This window comes from Squalius cephalus (genome assembly GCF_949319135.1).
Source record: "Squalius cephalus genome assembly, chromosome: 8".
In the NCBI taxonomy this organism is placed as follows: domain Eukaryota; kingdom Metazoa; phylum Chordata; class Actinopteri; order Cypriniformes; family Leuciscidae; genus Squalius; species Squalius cephalus.
Window position 1 is genome coordinate 4,056,998 of NC_137129.1, and position 17,421 is coordinate 4,074,418.

At 37.6% G+C, this 17,421-nt stretch overlaps 2 protein-coding genes across 4 annotated transcripts in view; one reads left to right on the plus strand and one right to left on the minus strand.

Moving 5' to 3' along the window:
- ppt1 (palmitoyl-protein thioesterase 1 (ceroid-lipofuscinosis, neuronal 1, infantile)) overlaps positions 1–17,421 on the plus strand; it is a 230,959-nt gene that overhangs the window by 85,880 nt on the left and 127,658 nt on the right. The gene's annotated exons all lie outside the window — the stretch shown is intronic.
- The window catches only part of ankib1a (ankyrin repeat and IBR domain containing 1a), a 43,729-nt gene continuing 26,366 nt past the window's right edge, over positions 59–17,421 (minus strand). Inside the window, exons 9-22 of one of the 3 annotated variants that reach the window (XR_013822034.1) lie at positions 17,204–17,364; positions 15,631–15,719; positions 15,337–15,467; positions 13,108–13,242; positions 11,529–11,615; positions 11,376–11,442; positions 11,097–11,242; positions 9,256–9,434; positions 7,484–7,535; positions 7,225–7,299; positions 5,696–5,816; positions 5,546–5,589; positions 3,032–4,343; positions 59–2,475 (exon numbers count right to left, since the gene is read on the minus strand). Coding sequence is in view for 2 of the 3 variants with exons in the window: in XM_079879119.1 (XP_079735245.1) it covers positions 3,633–4,343; positions 5,546–5,589; positions 5,696–5,816; positions 7,225–7,299; positions 7,484–7,535; positions 9,256–9,434; positions 11,097–11,242; positions 11,376–11,442; positions 11,529–11,615; positions 13,108–13,242; positions 15,337–15,467; positions 15,631–15,719; positions 17,204–17,364 (1,998 nt within the window). In the remaining variant the exon portion in view is untranslated. Of the gene's footprint in view, positions 4,344–5,545; positions 5,590–5,695; positions 5,817–7,224; positions 7,300–7,483; positions 7,536–9,255; positions 9,435–11,096; positions 11,243–11,375; positions 11,443–11,528; positions 11,616–13,107; positions 13,243–15,336; positions 15,468–15,630; positions 15,720–17,203; positions 17,365–17,421 lie in introns of all 3 variants that reach the window. The other 2 variants (XM_079879119.1, XM_079879120.1) reach the window with 2 other exon arrangements.

Below are 17,421 nucleotides of genomic sequence, written 5' to 3' on the forward strand. Positions count from 1 at the left end.
TACAGTATGTAGCATTAGGTTTTTTTTTTTCATGAACCACAACAAATAGGACTCCATTTTAAACTTTTTAATCCGACCAAACCTTTTCCCATACTTTCTGTTTATTGGCTACACATCATACAAACTGGGAATGTATCAAGTATAGTCTATGAATGTGCAAATGACAATTCAAGGTTAATGGGCACGTTTTAAAAAAATCAAATCAAATCAAATCACAAAAATACCACCACCATAAATACTTGGGTAAAAAAAGAGAAACAAATAATCCAAACTTCAACCATTTTTACACACAACAGTCAGATTAAGATGTAAAAACTGGTCATCACTTAAAACGCAAGATGATAAACTGCTCATCAATTCCAATGTAAAATGTATCTGAAAGAAAAAAAGCCAAACTAAATGCACCAACTACAATCACCAACTCTACATTGTCTATTCTTTCTTTCCCCTTATATCATTCTGTCATTAAAACTGTAATGAGAGGCCATCAAAAAATGGCAACCAATTCAGTGTAATACAAAACATGAGGCTGTTGTCAACATGAAACAAAGACCATATAATGGGGGGGGGGGGGGTAATATGTAAGGTTGATTGTATTTGATTGACACAGCAAACACTAACTTAATTAGGCAACATATACATAAATAAGAAAAAGTACAAAAAGGCACACAGATGAGCACATTAGAATCTAAAAAATAAAAATAAAAAACAACAATCTCTTCCTCACAACTTCCAACAATTATGTATCAGTAATAGAAATCAAACTCTGGTATTTATGACTGTTAGATTAATATTCTGCTTTAAATAACACTAAGATATCGACAGCATCAGAGTTTGTTTTTTAAATGCATTGCTTTTTTGTTAAAAATAAAAATGATGTGGTACTCAATACCATGCCACAGATGCCGTCTGTAAATCTTAAATTGCATTTAACCTGGAATTTTCTTTGAAGTTTTGTTTACTGCACAGTAAGTTTTGTCAGAGAAGGCCTTTGGCAAATAGATGTATCATTTTGGCCACATATGCTGTGCATACAACAGGAGAATATAGATCTGTTTTTGTTGTTAAAGATAATGTCTTCCTGTGTTTCTGAGTGTGGCACACAAACGAAATCAGGTAAACCACTGTTTTTCTCTCTCTATTGCTTCAGTAGACCTGTGCAGTGTCTTTTAAACATATTCATGAGCCCAATGAAATGCACAACCCTGGATATCAGAGGTGTTGTGTGTAGTAGTCACAAAAGATAAGGTAATCACATTTTCATTTACATCAAGTGTTTCCTTTCTGAAGCGAAAAACGTCTTCTGCAGCAAACAACATTTCACACCGCTCAAACACTTCTCATGTGAAATGTGCATTGTGCGCACCAATTGCATTAAATATGGCATAGAAAGAACATTAGTGTTTTTAAATAAAGCGTCAGATTGGCTTCGCTAAGTAAAAGGGATGCTGTAGAATACAAATAAAAGAAAACAGGGCAAAGAACTCATTAAAAGCAAAACGTTCATGATGGGCCGGTTGCATAAACATAGCCGTTATGTTAAGACAGTGTCTTAAGTTCAAGTATGACCCACTCGCAGTTAGTCAGGGGCAGTCAGTCTTAGTTTTCGGTATCAAATTAGGCAAATCTACGTTTTTATGTAACTGATTAAAAAAAAAAAGCTATGAACAGTCTTAATGAAAATACACTAATGTTTAACTTGTAAGACTAGTCTTTGAGGTTTATGCAACCTGATGCAGGTCTTAATGTTGGCTTCACACTGTTCACAGTGGACGAATGCATTCACGAATTCATGTTTTCTTCTGCATGTAAACATTCCCATTTTTTTTCAGAAAGATAGAATTAATTAAAGAATTAATTAATTTCCAATCTAATACAGATGGAGCTTTCTCTAATGGCACGCACAGCATTTCTGGCCTTGCTTACCTTAAAATGACAAATTTTCTATATGCACGTTATTAAACTTATTGTGGACAATTCATTTTTTTCTTTTGAGGACATCATTTTCCATCGCAACGTCATATTTTCTCTCTGGTGACGTATGCTGGAATTCTCCAATCATTTAGTCCGCTTAAACCCCGCCCCTTTCTAACAAGCTTGCGTTCAGATCTGCCTCCATCCAATCAACAAACGATGGATATAAAAGTCCCCGCCCTACATTTTTTCAATGCCCTACTTCCTTTTCAAATCATCAGTATTAAATCATCAGTATTTAAGTCTCAATGAAATGGAAGCAGTGCCATCTTTACTTACATATTGTGGCGTACATCTGAGTGAAATGCATGTACGTCACAATATGGAAGAAAAGATGGCACTACTTCCATTTCATTGCGACTTTAATCCTTTGCGACATTCACTTATAACCGTATGTTCTTATGTGCACAGAAAAGGTTCTCACACAAAATTGCCACTTGATTCACAACAGATATGCACATAAATTTGCTCTTACTGCCAGATTATCTTACATAAATGTGCCTAAAGTTTACCCTGGAAATCCAGAGTTCTCGCGAGAGCACAAGTTGAATTTGCTCAGCGAGTTTACTCTGGCGTCGAGTAATGATGCTCATTAAATATGCCCTTGTATCCGAGCTGCACCAATCACATCGGGTTATCTGATATAGGCGGGCCAGAGGCGAGATGACGACAGCGCTGTGACGTCGAAGTCATTAGTAAACATTGCAAGATGGCTATGGATGAACACCAGTTGTTTGAAACGGCTTTGGCCGCTACAATGAACGAGTTAGACTTGGCTTTTTATCTAAAAGAGGAACAGAAGACGGCGCTCGATTCCTTCCTTTGCAAGAAGGGCGTTTTTGCTGTTTTGACAACCGGATACGGAAAGAGTCTAATCTCCCAGTTATCTCCGCTGGTAGCTAAGCGATAACTTGTTGTGATTGGTCGTAGAGTTATCCAATTGCGTGCAGTGAGATTTTCAAATGCATGCTTGGTGCCGCCCCTCGAGCTGGCCGATTTTCATTAGTCGATGCCAGACCATTAATCTTTCACATTTAGGTCTGGATTTCCAGGCAACCTAAAGTTAGCAATAAGCATAACTAGTGTCCTAACCATCTCCATACAGACGCTTTCCATACATAAAGACCTTTTATATAGGCCTAACAACATCTTTTTATGCAACTACTCCAGATCAAACTCTAACGCTCGTAATTCTTTAATGTTACATTTTTGTTAAAATCCTGGGTCAGATTTTCAATTAAATATAAAACTTTTCGGCTTAAAGCTTGTTTTTTTGGCCCACGAGGTCTGGTTTTTAACATGCATGGCGTTTTAGTTGGTTCTAACTTGTTTGCTGAATGTAGAAAAAAAAAAAAAGTGCAAACTTATTGATGAACTATGATTTCTGTGCAAAAACATTCATATACACACACAAATACGGTTAGTGAATGAGACCCAATCTTCTCTCGTCTACTTTCTTTAGCTTGAATCGGAGCACGTTTTCTTGTTTCTTCCACCAGACGCGGTGCAACACACAACCGAGACGAGTCCCGTCTAACCCCACTGCACCTCGGTCACACTCCTCCATTTTAGCACGAGCAGGTTTTTTTTTTTTTTTTTTTTTTAGTGTTTTGGCACAGTAAGAGCACTCAGTTGGTAAACGTAATTGGACTCATTCCTCACACTAGGTGCACTTCTTCCTCCCACTCCGAGGAGAGTTCGGTTCCCTGCGGATCAGCACTGCTTTCAGGACAAACTGCGCTAGTGAGATCTACACTGCCTGAATCCTCCAAGCCTGGCTCTGCTTTAGGAGGTTGTGCATCATCCACACATTCCAGCTCCAAAAGTTGCGTCGCCAACATATCTGAACTTTCTTTTGTCAGCGATAGGGAGTCTTCCTCAGGACTCCCCTCTTCGTTCTCCTCGTCCTGGGCTTTGGCAGGTTGTTCCTCTCCAAAAGCGAGTGGCCCGGGACCGGCATCCGAGGTGGCTGAGGGAATCAGTGCAATGCTCTGTGGATTCATATCGTGGAACCAGGCCATGATGTTGCCAAGCAGGTTGGCATTGGTGGAAGGGTCCAGGCAGTCCGGGTCACTCGGGGTGAAGGCATCAGGGAAGGAGCTCATGTTAAAGGGTGTGTAGTGGCTGGTAATGTTGCCCAGTCTCATAAGGCTGTCTCCCAGCTCCAGAAGCTCAGAGCTGCTCATGGAAGCCCGGGGAGGATCCGCAGAATCCAGTCCAGAGGACAGAGAGGAACCGCTGGCCCCTACAGAGGCGTCGTTACTGAGAGCATCCTGAGGCTCGGGGTCCAAGGCCAGCCCGGACTCCTGTAGGGACAGCTGAATCGCCAACAAAATATTGGGGTCATCCTCATCCAGAGAATCAAGTGCCTGAGGGGATAAAAGGGATTCATATTCTCAATAGATGCTCATTGACTCATTTTTGAGTGAACTACACTACCATTCAAATGAGTGTTTATTCATCAAGCATGCATTACATTTATCAAACGTGGCAGACAAAATATTTTTATTTTAAATGGTGCTCTTTTGAACTCTATTCATCAAAGAATTTCTGAAAAAATATGAATATTAAATATTAACATCGACAATGTGTTTCTTGAGCCGCAAATCAGCATCTTAGAATGATTTCTGAAGGATCATGTGACACTGAAGACTGGAGTAATGATGCTGAAAATTCAGCTTTGATCACAGGAATAAATTACATATTAAAATATGTTCACATAGAAAACAGTTTAAGTTGTAATAAAATTTTACAATATTTATACTTTTACTGTATTTTTAATAAAATAAACGCAGCCTTGGTGAGCAGAAGAGACTTATTTGCAAAATAACGAACAGAAAGAAAAAAAAAACGTATAGATCCCAAACGTTTTAATGGTATCTTTTTAAATGTTGTTACATGTTTAAAATAATATATAAAATGTGTTTGGTTTATTAATACATTTGTATGAAATATTTAGTTTAATTTTGTATTTTTGTTGACTACATTTAGAAACCATTTTGTGGTAAATATGACTAAAATTAATGAATTTAGTATGATTATTTTATTATAATTAAAATACAAAAAAGTGACCAAACCAAATAATGGTGTAAAAACTAGGGATGTGCCTGAGGCCGAATACTATGTTCAGAAAGGAAATTAGGCTTTCTAAGGAGCCCCTAAAGGGACATATTAATGAGAAAAATATATGATTAAATAATTGGGTAATTATATTGTATATAATTTTGCAGGCATCGAGTAGCCGCTATCAATATGCAGGTTATTCAAATTTTATTCAAACTATAAAATTTATTCAAACACTTGAGTGCGCAATCCGCACATTTTACAACTTAAGATATTGTCAATGACACTCAGGATCTGTTGTTCACCAAATCCTCAGACATCATCCTGTCTGTCATCTCTCCTTACCAGCTTCACCTAATAAGTGAAATCTGATGTGCTGTAATGTAACCGACTACTGCACTTGCACTAAGCCTAACCATGTCCCTTTAGGAGCTCCGGATTTAAGCTTCGGGAACATCCCTAGTAAAAATGGACACTGCATCACATGTTAGAAAATCAGTATATTTACCGTGGAGATCCCATGCCTTTGTGAACCGCCTCCCTCATGCGTTTCTGTAGACACATATTGGACATGGATTTCAAACAGAGTAACACTGATTTAAAGCAACTCTTTATTCTGACATTACGTGGCCTCACGCTGTCGGTCGGGAAGCTGTACCTGAAGTGTTGTCAGAGGAGTCGTGTGGTTCGGGGGTGTTACTGCGAAGACTGTGGAGTCGGAGCAAGTCTCCTCGACGCCGCTGTCGGTGTCTCCGTCTGTACTGGAAGTCAGAGTATTCCTGCAGGAACCATCAACTTCAGATTAATTACAAAAATACATGATCTGCTGACAAGAAGCAGTTATTAAAGGATAGAAATGAATAGATCCTTAAACGGACAGCCTCTCATGAGAATACTGATTGACATCTATATTACAAGTACTGAATGAAAGAGATTAACAGATGTAGTGTTATATATAGCATATACTGTGATAAACTGTGTCCCTAATCTCTATTACTATGGATTAAAATAAAATACAGTGACCTTACAACATATTTGGACACTTAAAGGGGTCCTAATATGCTATAAACACGTCACAATATTCCTCATTTAAATAATTAATACGGAGAATAAAGGGGCGGGGCCTGGTTGAGTTAGTAGTGTGTTTTAACTGGTGGTTATGGTAAGGGGCGGGACATTTTCCAAACATGCTGGAAGCGGTTGACCAATCACAACACACTGCTCCAGCCAACCAATCAGAGCACAGTGTGCTTTTCAGAAGGAGGGGCTTCATAGAGACAGGAACTAAACAGAGCGTTACTGACAGACTGGGAAGAGAGGAGCTGCAACAATGGAGAATATGGGGAAAATAATGTGTTTTGAACATTCAAGCATGAAAATCTATCCTAGTAGAGCGAAAAAAACTAAATCAAGACTTCGTAAAAGGGCATAATAGGTATCTTCAAGCCACACTTGAAAAATGAATGAATGTCTTAGCATTATGTAACAAAATATCCAACCACGGTTTTATTTACACAAACACTTTAAGCAAAACATTTCACAAAAGGAAAGTTTGTTTCAACCGTTTTATAATTTGACTCCTAACTAAGTATTTAGATACTTTCTGGTTGTGAAGCATTAGTGAAAATGTAGTAGAAAATGTTCAAGGTTAATGTGATTAACAACACCGGTGATTATTCTGCAAGGATGAACTTCCTAAACTACTAAAAATTACCTCGTTTGTTAAAAGTCAGCCAATCAGAAAACTATGTAGCATAATTTGTTTGCAGATTCCTCATAGTTTAATATGCAATTATCAATTGCGATAGAATTAACACATTTTAAGTGTCCAAATCCTTTTTGAGGCATAAAAAAACAAGAAAGCAGCTAATTTTATATTAATTGTGCAGCGGTTAGAAAGACTGAACGCCGATCATTCACAGTCACACTGAGTGCATGACAAAGCAACCTAACACAGTGTCCACATTTCAAGAACGGTGAAGTTGACCACAGGACAGGAGCTCTGGTTTAATTAACCCTCTGAGTTGAGTAATAATGGCATAGTCCTATATCTGGAATATTCCAGGAGATGACCAGCCTTAACTGCTAACCACCGGATTACATTTATGCTAATAGCATAATACATAACGAGTGAATTCTTAATGTCAAATCTTGAGGTATGTTTTGTTTTTTAGTTTTGAGCAGTACCTGCGGCTGGCCTCCTGCATTGTAATTGTTCTCACGCTGTGCATTTGATCCCCGTACTGGGTGATTCCTCACCATCTTTGGACACAGAATGAGATTCAATGACTGCTAGTACTTCACAGCATCACACAACTCTCTTACATTAATACAAGGAGAGACAGAAAGACAGTCTAGTGAGCTGCAACTCTGGGTGAGCTTTGCAATAACAGAGGTTAGTTGAAAACTGAAAAATATCAACACAAAAGCAGAGATGCAACAATACCTCAGGAGAGGCAAATCCCAGATACTCCCAGTCCCACGTCCCACCAGCAAAACTGCAAAAGAGGAGAAGATGTTTGCATTATTATAATATATATAACTCTTAGAAAAAGTACCGTGGCTGTAGTAAACTATGTTTTGGACATGGTACCAAGGTAATGTCATGTTTTTGTGGACATTAACCACAGTAATATCATAATAATATAGTATTGTTTAAAGTAAAAAGTTACTTGAAAAAATGCCATGGTGCTACTATAGTAAACGCCCAAAAAACAAAGCCAGGGATGCAAAATTGATACATGATTATATACTAATAATAATACTAATGATCATCATCATTATTATAGCAATAATACTATTTATTACAATAATAAATAGTTACTATGGTACAGTAGTATTATAGTAAATATCATTTAGTCTTGTAATATAAAATAGCAATATAAGAGTAGTTAAAGGGACAATGTGTAGCTTTTTAGGTATTTTATTATCTAAAAGCAATATTTTTAATCATAAATATGCCCTCAATGGTGTACAAATACCTATGCCAATGATCAGACTAATCCTCGTAAACGAAGAATTTATTATCTTTATATACATGGGACGGGTAGGTCCACGGAGGCTTCCATGTAGTTCCGCCATCTTGAAAAACTATAATAGCAGAGAGGGACAAAAAGCACTAGGCCAACGCGTTTCCACAACGCGTTTTCGTTCAGAACCAGCGTCACGTGACTGAAGCCAGCAGAAGCGGAGGAGCAGAGCAGTGAGAGGAGCTTGTCACTGCACCGGCAAGTTTAAAAGGATGCACTGCACGGTTATTTATACACCGTTCATTCATACATATGCTGAGTCACAGGATGAGTCCTCGTCGTCGAAAAAGTCCAAAATAGACCGTAAAAGGAAAGTGACCGGAGATTACAAAAACAAGGGTTAATGTGGGGATAGCTAATGCAGGAGACAGCTTTCAAAAGAGACGCTGAAGTTGCCTGCTTTCTTCTCGACAGGTAAGTCATTGTTACGGTCTCAATTACAAGCTTTTCATTGCTTGGTTATGAACTTTATTAGTTTATAGACAGTAGAACATTTATAGTTAAAAGTTAAACAGGCTCTTTGATGAATAGCAGCTATTGAGTAAAGTAGAGAAGGTCCTAAAAACAAGGTTGTAAGTTTTGTTTGTTCAAAACTAACATTCGTTTGTTCGTTGTGTCAAGTTGCAGTTTGTTTGAAATAAACCAGTTCACCCGAAGGAAAACTCTATGAAGTGCTATTAGAAGCTTAGCTTTTTGGTACATAACGGCTACCGTAGATGCAACACGCATTTTAAAAAGTGAGGCGCTGTAGAGCACTATTCGTTTGAATGCAAAATACAATTTCACCACTAGATGGGAGAAAATCCTACTTAATGTCCCTTTAATTATCATTATTATTAATACTATAGTAATAATACTATTTAATACTATAATAATAAATAGTTGCTATAGTATAGTAATGTTAGAGTAAATAGTAAATAGTTTATTTATGTATGATTTAACGCCATATCAGCAAAAATTGCTATATTCATGGCAATCAACAGTATTTCAATTTTTAAAAATACAATACTAATATTTATGTCTGTCTTAATTAATTTGCTTTTTAAACATTAAACCATAGAGATTTTATTTGGGTGGAAAACCGCAGGGAGACCTTACAGCTTTTCTTTTGTTGACAACAGATCTACAGAGCGATTTTCACCAAAAGGTGAGGGGTCTGTCTCCTTGATGGCAACACACACGTGTTTACCTGCGGCGCGGAGCCTCGGGGGAATCATTAGGAGCGACACCTCGAGCCACAGAAGCCAAGAACTCCCGTCTCTTCTGCTGCACCAGAAACGTGGCACTGATGATCTTATGGCGAGGGGTGCGGAGGTAAGGCCTGTTCACCTTCTGAGCGAGGTCTTCAGTGACCATCTCTAAATCAGTCTGTGAATGGTGGAAAGAGAAAAATCATGAGAGCATGTTGTGCATGAAAACTTTGCTTTAAAATAAAAAGTTGCCTTTCTTAAAGGGATAGTTCACTCAAAAATGAAAATTCAGTCATCATCAATAAAACTTTCGTTCATCTTCAAAACACACATGAATGTATTTTTAATGAAAACTGATTTCTGTCCCTTCATTGAAAGTCAGAACTCAGAAGCTTCAAAATATTCATAAAGCGATCGTAAAAGAAATCCATATGAATCATGTGGTTTAATCCAAGTCTTCTGAAGAGACATGATCGCTTTATATGATGAACAGATTTAAATTTACTTTCATTCACATACAAACACTGATCAGCATACATATAAGCACTCAAATATAGTAAAAGGAAGCTCAATGAGTTTCATTCTCACTCGTCAAGCAAGTATGGTTGAGCTTCCATTTATGTTGGCTGATTAATATTTACAGACAGGGCTTGACAATAACATTTTTGCTCACCGGCCACTGTGGCTAGTGGCTTTCCAAAGTTACTAGCCATTTAGCATTTTCACTGGCCACAATTTTGACAAAAATGGCCATATAGATATTTTTACTATTAACTATTAAATCCACAGATCCATTAAACTGTTACACATGTGTTTTCTTTCTCAACTGTTTACATTCACTTAAAACACAATTGACTGTGTTTGTGTGAACACTCACCAAGACCAGCATGTGACATTATTTTGTGTGTATTTGACTGTTTAAGTGCAATATTAATACTTAATTTAATACTGAGAGGCGGCTTTATACGCGTACTTTGGGTGTGAGCACAAAATCTGCGGGAATGAGTAAAATTATGCGCAATACACACAATAAAATTCGCGAAATTCAAGCCCTGTAACACCAACAATATTCATCTGGAGCAAATGAAACGAGTGAGTGAGGAGAGGCGGGTTTGTGTGTCCCTCGCTGTCGGAGAGATGAGAGAGAGAGAGAGAGAGAGAGAGAGAGAGAGAGAGAGAGAGAGAGAGAGAGAGAGAGAGAGAGAGAGAGAGAGAGAGAGAGAGAGAGAGAGAGAGAGCGCAGCTGGTATTGTGTATCTATTTTGCAGGAAATGAGTATTGGAAGCGTTTCAGATATTTCAGTAACGATATGTATTGAAAAAAACTATTTTTGACAACACTACATAGCACTTAGTTTATTATTTCAGATGCCATTTTAAAAGACTACATTTGAAAAATGTATAAATTATATGTAAAATTCAACCTGCCAAAGTGTCTAGTAGGAGCGCCTGCGTTAAACGCCACTCCTTTTGGCGGGGTTGACGGGTGTTAACGTCAAGCCCTGTTTACAGGTTAATAAAAGCCTAAATTAAATCTGTCCATCATATGAAGCGAACAAAACGAACATGTCTCTTCAGAAGACTTGGATTAAATCTTCTCCATTGATTTAGATTTTTTTTAGGATCTCTTTATTAACTTGTGTCAGAGTTTTGGTTGAATAGACTTTCAATGGAGGAACAGAAATCCCTTAGATTTCATTAATAATATCTTAATTTGTGTTCCGAAGATGAACAAAAATCGTATGGGTTTGGAACGACACGAGGATGAGTAAATGATGACAGAAGTTTCATTTTTGGGTGAACTAGCCCTTTAAGCAGTGAATGAATATCGATCTCAGAACCTGCATAAGTTCAAATATTTCTTTCTTTGTGCTTTTGGGCTCCAAGAAGAAACTATATGGATAAGAGCACTTAAGGATGCGTCGGGTCTTGAGAAGTTCATGCACACCGTCCTCAATGAACGTGGTGTCAGGTGGGGCTCCGTCCCCTTAAAGAAACAGATACATTGACATTTTTATATATTCATATTATTCAAAATGCACCATACATCTATTTATAATAACATTTAAAACTTGCGTAAAGTGTGTAAAATATGTCTGATTAATCAAATTCCAACTCACTTCCAATGAAAGCTTTGCTCAGTTGCTCCATCTTCTCTTTGGCTGTTTTCAGGAGTCTTTCTTCTAACTAGTTTAAAGGAAATCACCTGTGATGAGTGACTGTCAACAAAACTAGAAATGTATCCAAGACATTCATTACATAAAAATTAATACCTGGTAACTGTGTTCGTGGTTCTTGTATCGTGTGTAATAATGCATAAAACAGTCAAGTTCCTGAAAACTCTTGTGCTTTTTTTCTGCCTGCGAGACACAAAACATAAAAGCGAGAGTGACTCCCAACTTCAAGACTGAAATTCAAGCTCATAACCACCAAAAGTGATGTCCAGAGGGGATTTTTGTTTTTAATAACCATACAAGTTCGATTAATGCATCAAAATATGAGGAAAATATTTAATGTATTTTAAATATGACGGAAGAACAAAACACTAAACTTGGTTAAGGTATTTATCCAACAAAATTATGTGTCAAAAAAGGTAAACTACAGCTACAGGTTTTATTTTACCATGCAAAAAAAAAAAATGCACAGAAAAACAAAAAGCATACATTAGCTCTATTCGGACGGGATAAACTTTACAAGGGTAGATGGAGTAATGTAATTTTACCACAGGACGTCTGTAATATTAATGGCCAATTCACACGGGATAAGAGATCTCAGTAAAATTAGCAGAAGTGAGAGGATTAACTCGATTTACACACCGCCGTTACCCTCCTGTCGTCATGTGTGTATTGCGTTGCTTCCTGATATCACGTGCGCAAACACATATAACCTGTATTTATATATATCATATATATAAGCACTTGTTAGAGGCACAAAACATCTTTTAGCGTTAGGTAAGTGCCTATTACCAACACAATCCAATCTGAAGTTAATTAATATCGTTCGACCGGACATAACTGTTTTATATATATAATAGGCACTTACCTAACGCTAAAAGATGTTTCATGCCTCTAACAAGTGCTGTCGATCTTCTTTCTGATCTGAATGGTGTGTGTGAAACACTTGAGTTTTGCCACAGACTCGTCCCAGCGTCTAGAACGCGACTGAATGCTTTTTTAAGCGTCTCCATACTTGAGAAACCGCGGAAAACTACTTTTAAACACGAAATGACGAAATATTAACGTACATATTTACAGCGGGTCTATTCGCACGGGATTAGTTTCACCTGAGGTTATTTTTCCGGACCTTTTTACTGAAGGTAAAAGTCGGCGTAATCTTTACTGACATTGTCCGTAATGATTACTGAGATGCACATTCGGACGGGACTAAAATCACGAGAAGCTCTGGTAATTATCACTTTACCCCACCTCTCCATGTTAAACTAATCCCATCCGAATAGGGCTATTGACTACAACATAATCACTTATTAATATTTCATTGCATGACAAAGAAACCTGGCCAAAAATAATGTTTGCACAATTTGGCATGTTTCATTGTGTTATCACAAATAAAACTATTGACTACGCAATATGCATACAAAATCTTTAACAACGTTTTTTAATATGTGAAGATGTCAGTTTTCCTAGACCAGACATTAGTGTCTACTACTGAGCAGAACCTATTTTGTAACTTTTACACATGAGAAATATAAGCCTTGAAAGTAAACATTTAGTGTTTTGAGACTTCATTCACTAAAACCATTAATGGCAGTCCACAAACAAATCACAAAAGCTCCAAGTAAATGCATTCGTCGAACGGCTGCCGTGTGTGTACACTCTGTTTAGGCACGATTACCTCCACGGTCATTTCCTTGGACTGTTCCTCCACCTGTTGGATGACCTCGTAGCGCGTGCATCGATAGTATCCTCCGGTAGAGGAGCTGTGTTTCTTCCATTCCTCAAGACAAATCCAGCAGAAATCATACTTGCACTGCAAAGACATCGAGATGAGGACAGAGAGCAAGACAGAACTTATGAGCAGGATCAGATAAGCAAGCACTGAGTTGATTTAAAGATGGTTTTGAACTGGAAAAACTGACCCTGGCTGCTCTCATGCATTCCAACTGTCTTCTCTTCCTCTTTATCAATGCCTCTCTTTACATGTGCATTAATTCCACTAATCAGAGTAAGGACTGGACGGTGTTCTGTTATGTTTTTTTAACATGCTCAACTTTCTTCAGTGTGTAATGTTGCTGTTTGAGCATGAAAAATGTCTGTAAAGTTACAAAGCACAAAGTACCTCCAGCAGGAGTTATTCTCTATATCAGTGTCAGTGTTTCTGAACTCAGTGAAACGCCTCCATTGTAGTCTTGAGGTTTCTTCCGGGAACGAACATGATACAATATTCCTCATTTAAATAATTAATACGCAGAAAAGGGGGCGGGGCCTGGTTGAGTTAGTTAGTAGTGTGTTGAAACTGACGGTTATGGTAAGGGGCGGGACATTTCCCAAACACACTCAAAGTTGACCAATCACAACACACTGATCCAGCCGACCAATCAGAGCACAGTGTGCTTTTCAGAAGGAGGGGCTTCATAGAGACAGGAACTAAACAGAGCGTTACTGACAGTGTGATAATAAAAATATGTTGTTTTTTTTTATATTCAAGCATGAAAACCTATTCTAGTAGAGGCCAAAAAACAAAATCAAGACTTTGTAAAAGGGCATAAACCAGGTTGCAGTCACTGACATAAACCATCAACAGATTTAAATCAGCATAAATGTTACTGAACAAATGAGTGTGCTAAAAGAACCACAGATTATATAGTACAAGACCCTTTGCATTTGACAATATAAATAGCCGGCACGAGTGAGCATTCAACATTCGTTTTGTTTTTTCCACAGGATGGTGGTGTGAATAGCTTCCCCTTCCCCCTGCGCCTGTCAAACAGAGCCTTAGTTAAGCCTTCATTAAGAAACCAGTAAGGCAGAGCGGAGGTCATATCCTTTGTTCAAACACCTGCTCTGACGTCAAAGGGTCGGTTTGCATCACACATACATCTTGTGTCATGGACACACACGCAAAAACACACTCCTATGATGTCTGTATGAGATTTTATAATGAGGACTTTGTGCATCACATGATATCTCATTGGACAAATACTATGTAAATGTTCTTTAATGCCTGTGCAATTTTGTTGTCAAGACCGTTATGAAGGGAGCTATTAGTTTTAGGTCCACAAGCATCCCAAAAAAATCTTCAGTTTAATCAAATTTTCCAGTGTTGAGTTTCCTCTAGCTTGGATACAACATGCCATATCTAGATGTAAAATGATGATAATTAAGTGTAAAGATAGGTATTACTGAAAATATTTGGTGTTTGGGGTGAGGATTGGGGTTGATCCATTTATAAAGCAGCTGTTTTTTATTTTTATTTTTTTTCTGATGTGCACAAATAAGCAACAGGTACCATAAGATTTTCTTCTTACTGTTCCTTTTTTTTATTTGTTCATGCACGTTATGAATTTATGTATGACTTGTGCAATAAATAAATAAATATTTAAAATATGGCAAAAATATCCCTGAATGGATATACCTATTTCCATGCGCATGTCGTTTTCCAAGAGTGCCATTATTGCTTATCAATAGAATAGCTGGTCATGTTGTGTTTAAAATGAAATTTACTCAATTTTAATTTCTTGTTTTTAAAATATCGTTTAAATCACTATTGCTTTTCGTACTAAATAATAACATTGCAAAACTGCAATTAAAATCTACATACAGTATATAAATATTGTATATCTTTCAGTCAATTGATTAAATTTGTTTTTTATATTAATGGACAACATGTTGTGTTTTTAAATGCTTAAAAAACAATGCTCTCATTAAGGTAAAAATGCCCTTGATAATTTTTAAGGAATCAAATATTGAACCTTAATAAACGTGCCCTGTATGTGTGATTACCAACTTCTCCATTGAGGATGTCTGACCTTTTTAGTCCATATAGTTGATAATTTTAGCGGTCTGACATTCGAATGGCTGCAGATGTTTTTGTTTTTTTCCACATAAGCCATTCTGTACTGACCTTCGAGCACTGCATGTGATTACAGCCTTCGTTTTTCTGGATGGGGGATTTGCAGTTGGCACAAGGTTTGGAGTTGGTGAGCAGCCACAGGCAGTTGGCAGCATCTTCATAAGCTTCGCTCACACCGGCCACTGATTAGAGACAGGGAGGAGCTCGATATCAAAACCTACAGCAGCGGGTTATGTCATGAACATCCATTAAATAAAGATGCAGGTCAAACGTTAATGCATGCTGAGGTCATTTGATTAAATGCATGGTCTGGAAGAACGACACAATAAAGTCTGGAGTTCCTACGTTCTTCAGGCTTCATTTCAGACACCTTCTGCAGCCACATCTTCCATGTCTCACAGTCACAGGGTTCATGAGCATCACCAAGACACTCCCTGAGAAGAAAACCAAGAGGTAAACATGGCATTGTGTAGGATGCACATTAACATCTGGTGAATCTCACGAATGCTGTCAAGAATGTGTCCATGTCATATTTTTCTATCAAAATCAAAAACAAATAATATGAATAATTTATTTTAAATAAAAGTTCTTTTTTTTTTTTTAAATCATTAGGGGGTTTTGTATCCACGGAGCTCCCATTACTATAATAAATCACAAAAAATACTACACTGGAAAAAAGGTACGGTATTATGCTTTACTTTGAAAGTATTTTTATTAGATTTGATTTTTTTATCAGTTTCAAAAGTCTCTGCATGTAAAGTGTCAGGACACATTATAGTAATGGGAAAGGGGGAAAGGGAAGAAATTGTTTTTAAAAAAAAAAAAAAAAATTTTAAGAAAACTTTTTGATAGGTGGTGAAGGTCAAATGTGACCTGTAAAAAGTGGTTTAGAAAATAAACTGAACTTTGTTGTATGGTTTACATTGCTTTAAGACCCTACAATAACATAAATATATCAGACCTACAGTAAACAAAGAAATTATGCATAGATAAAGGAAACAGCTGGTTAAAGAGGACCTATTATGCTTTGTACATGTTTAACTTTCTTTAGTTTGAGGATGAAAAACTCTGCATAGTTACAAAACACAAAGTCCCTCCAGTGGGAGTTATTCTCTATATCAGTGTCAGTGTTTCTGAACTCCCTGAAACGCCTCCATTATAGTCTTGAGTTTTCTTCCGGGAACAAAAACGTCCCAATATTCCTCATTTAAATAATTAATATGCAGAATGAAGGGGCGGGGCCTGGTTGAGTTAGTTAGTAGTGTGTTGAAAGTGGTGGTTATGGTAAGGGGCGGGACATTTCTCAAACACGCTCAAAGTGGTTGACCAATCACAACACACTGCTCCAGCCGACCAATATTTCAGAAGGGGGGGCTTCATAAGCCGTGTTTCTATTACCCTTAAAATTGCGCAAATTGAAATTGCGAATTGAAAATAATAATGGATTCTAAACCTCAAATAAATACCGCAATCAAGACCTCGAAGCAGAAATGAGGGAGAAACACCTCATATGTGCCGCTCACAAGTATAAGGGTCGTTCCTTGCCATTAATGCTTGGAAAACACACATACATCTCCTTCGATTAATAATAATGGCTAGTGCAGTGGCCAGGATATAGTACAGAAACCTACCAACGTCCGTTGCCATGGTTTTTGGATTTACTTATCGCGAGAAGAAGTTTTAGTCGCATAACATCGGTTAATGGAAACGGCATCATTTCGCAATAGTTTTTTGTCGACATTTAGAAAAAAATCGCAAACGTTTTGCGCAAATCTGTAATGGAAACACGCCTATAGAGACAAGAGCGTTACTGACAGACTGTGAAGAGAGGAGCTGCAACAATGTGAAAAATATGTTTTTTGAATATACAAGCATGAAAACCTTTGTAAAAGGGCATAATAGGCCCTCTTTAACATACCAGCAGAAGAGATGGCCTTTCCCACAGTCTACAGCGGGGGCTTTGAGCAAAGGGAAGCTCCGAGAGTCAGAGGCTCCAGGTCCTGGTCTAGTCAGACGTACGGCTCTTTCACATCTGGCTACGGGGCACCAGCGAATGGCAGGATTATTATCCACAAAAGCCTGGAGATGTGAGAAATGTGTTGAAACACGCTATTTGTTTTGGATGACGTAAATGAC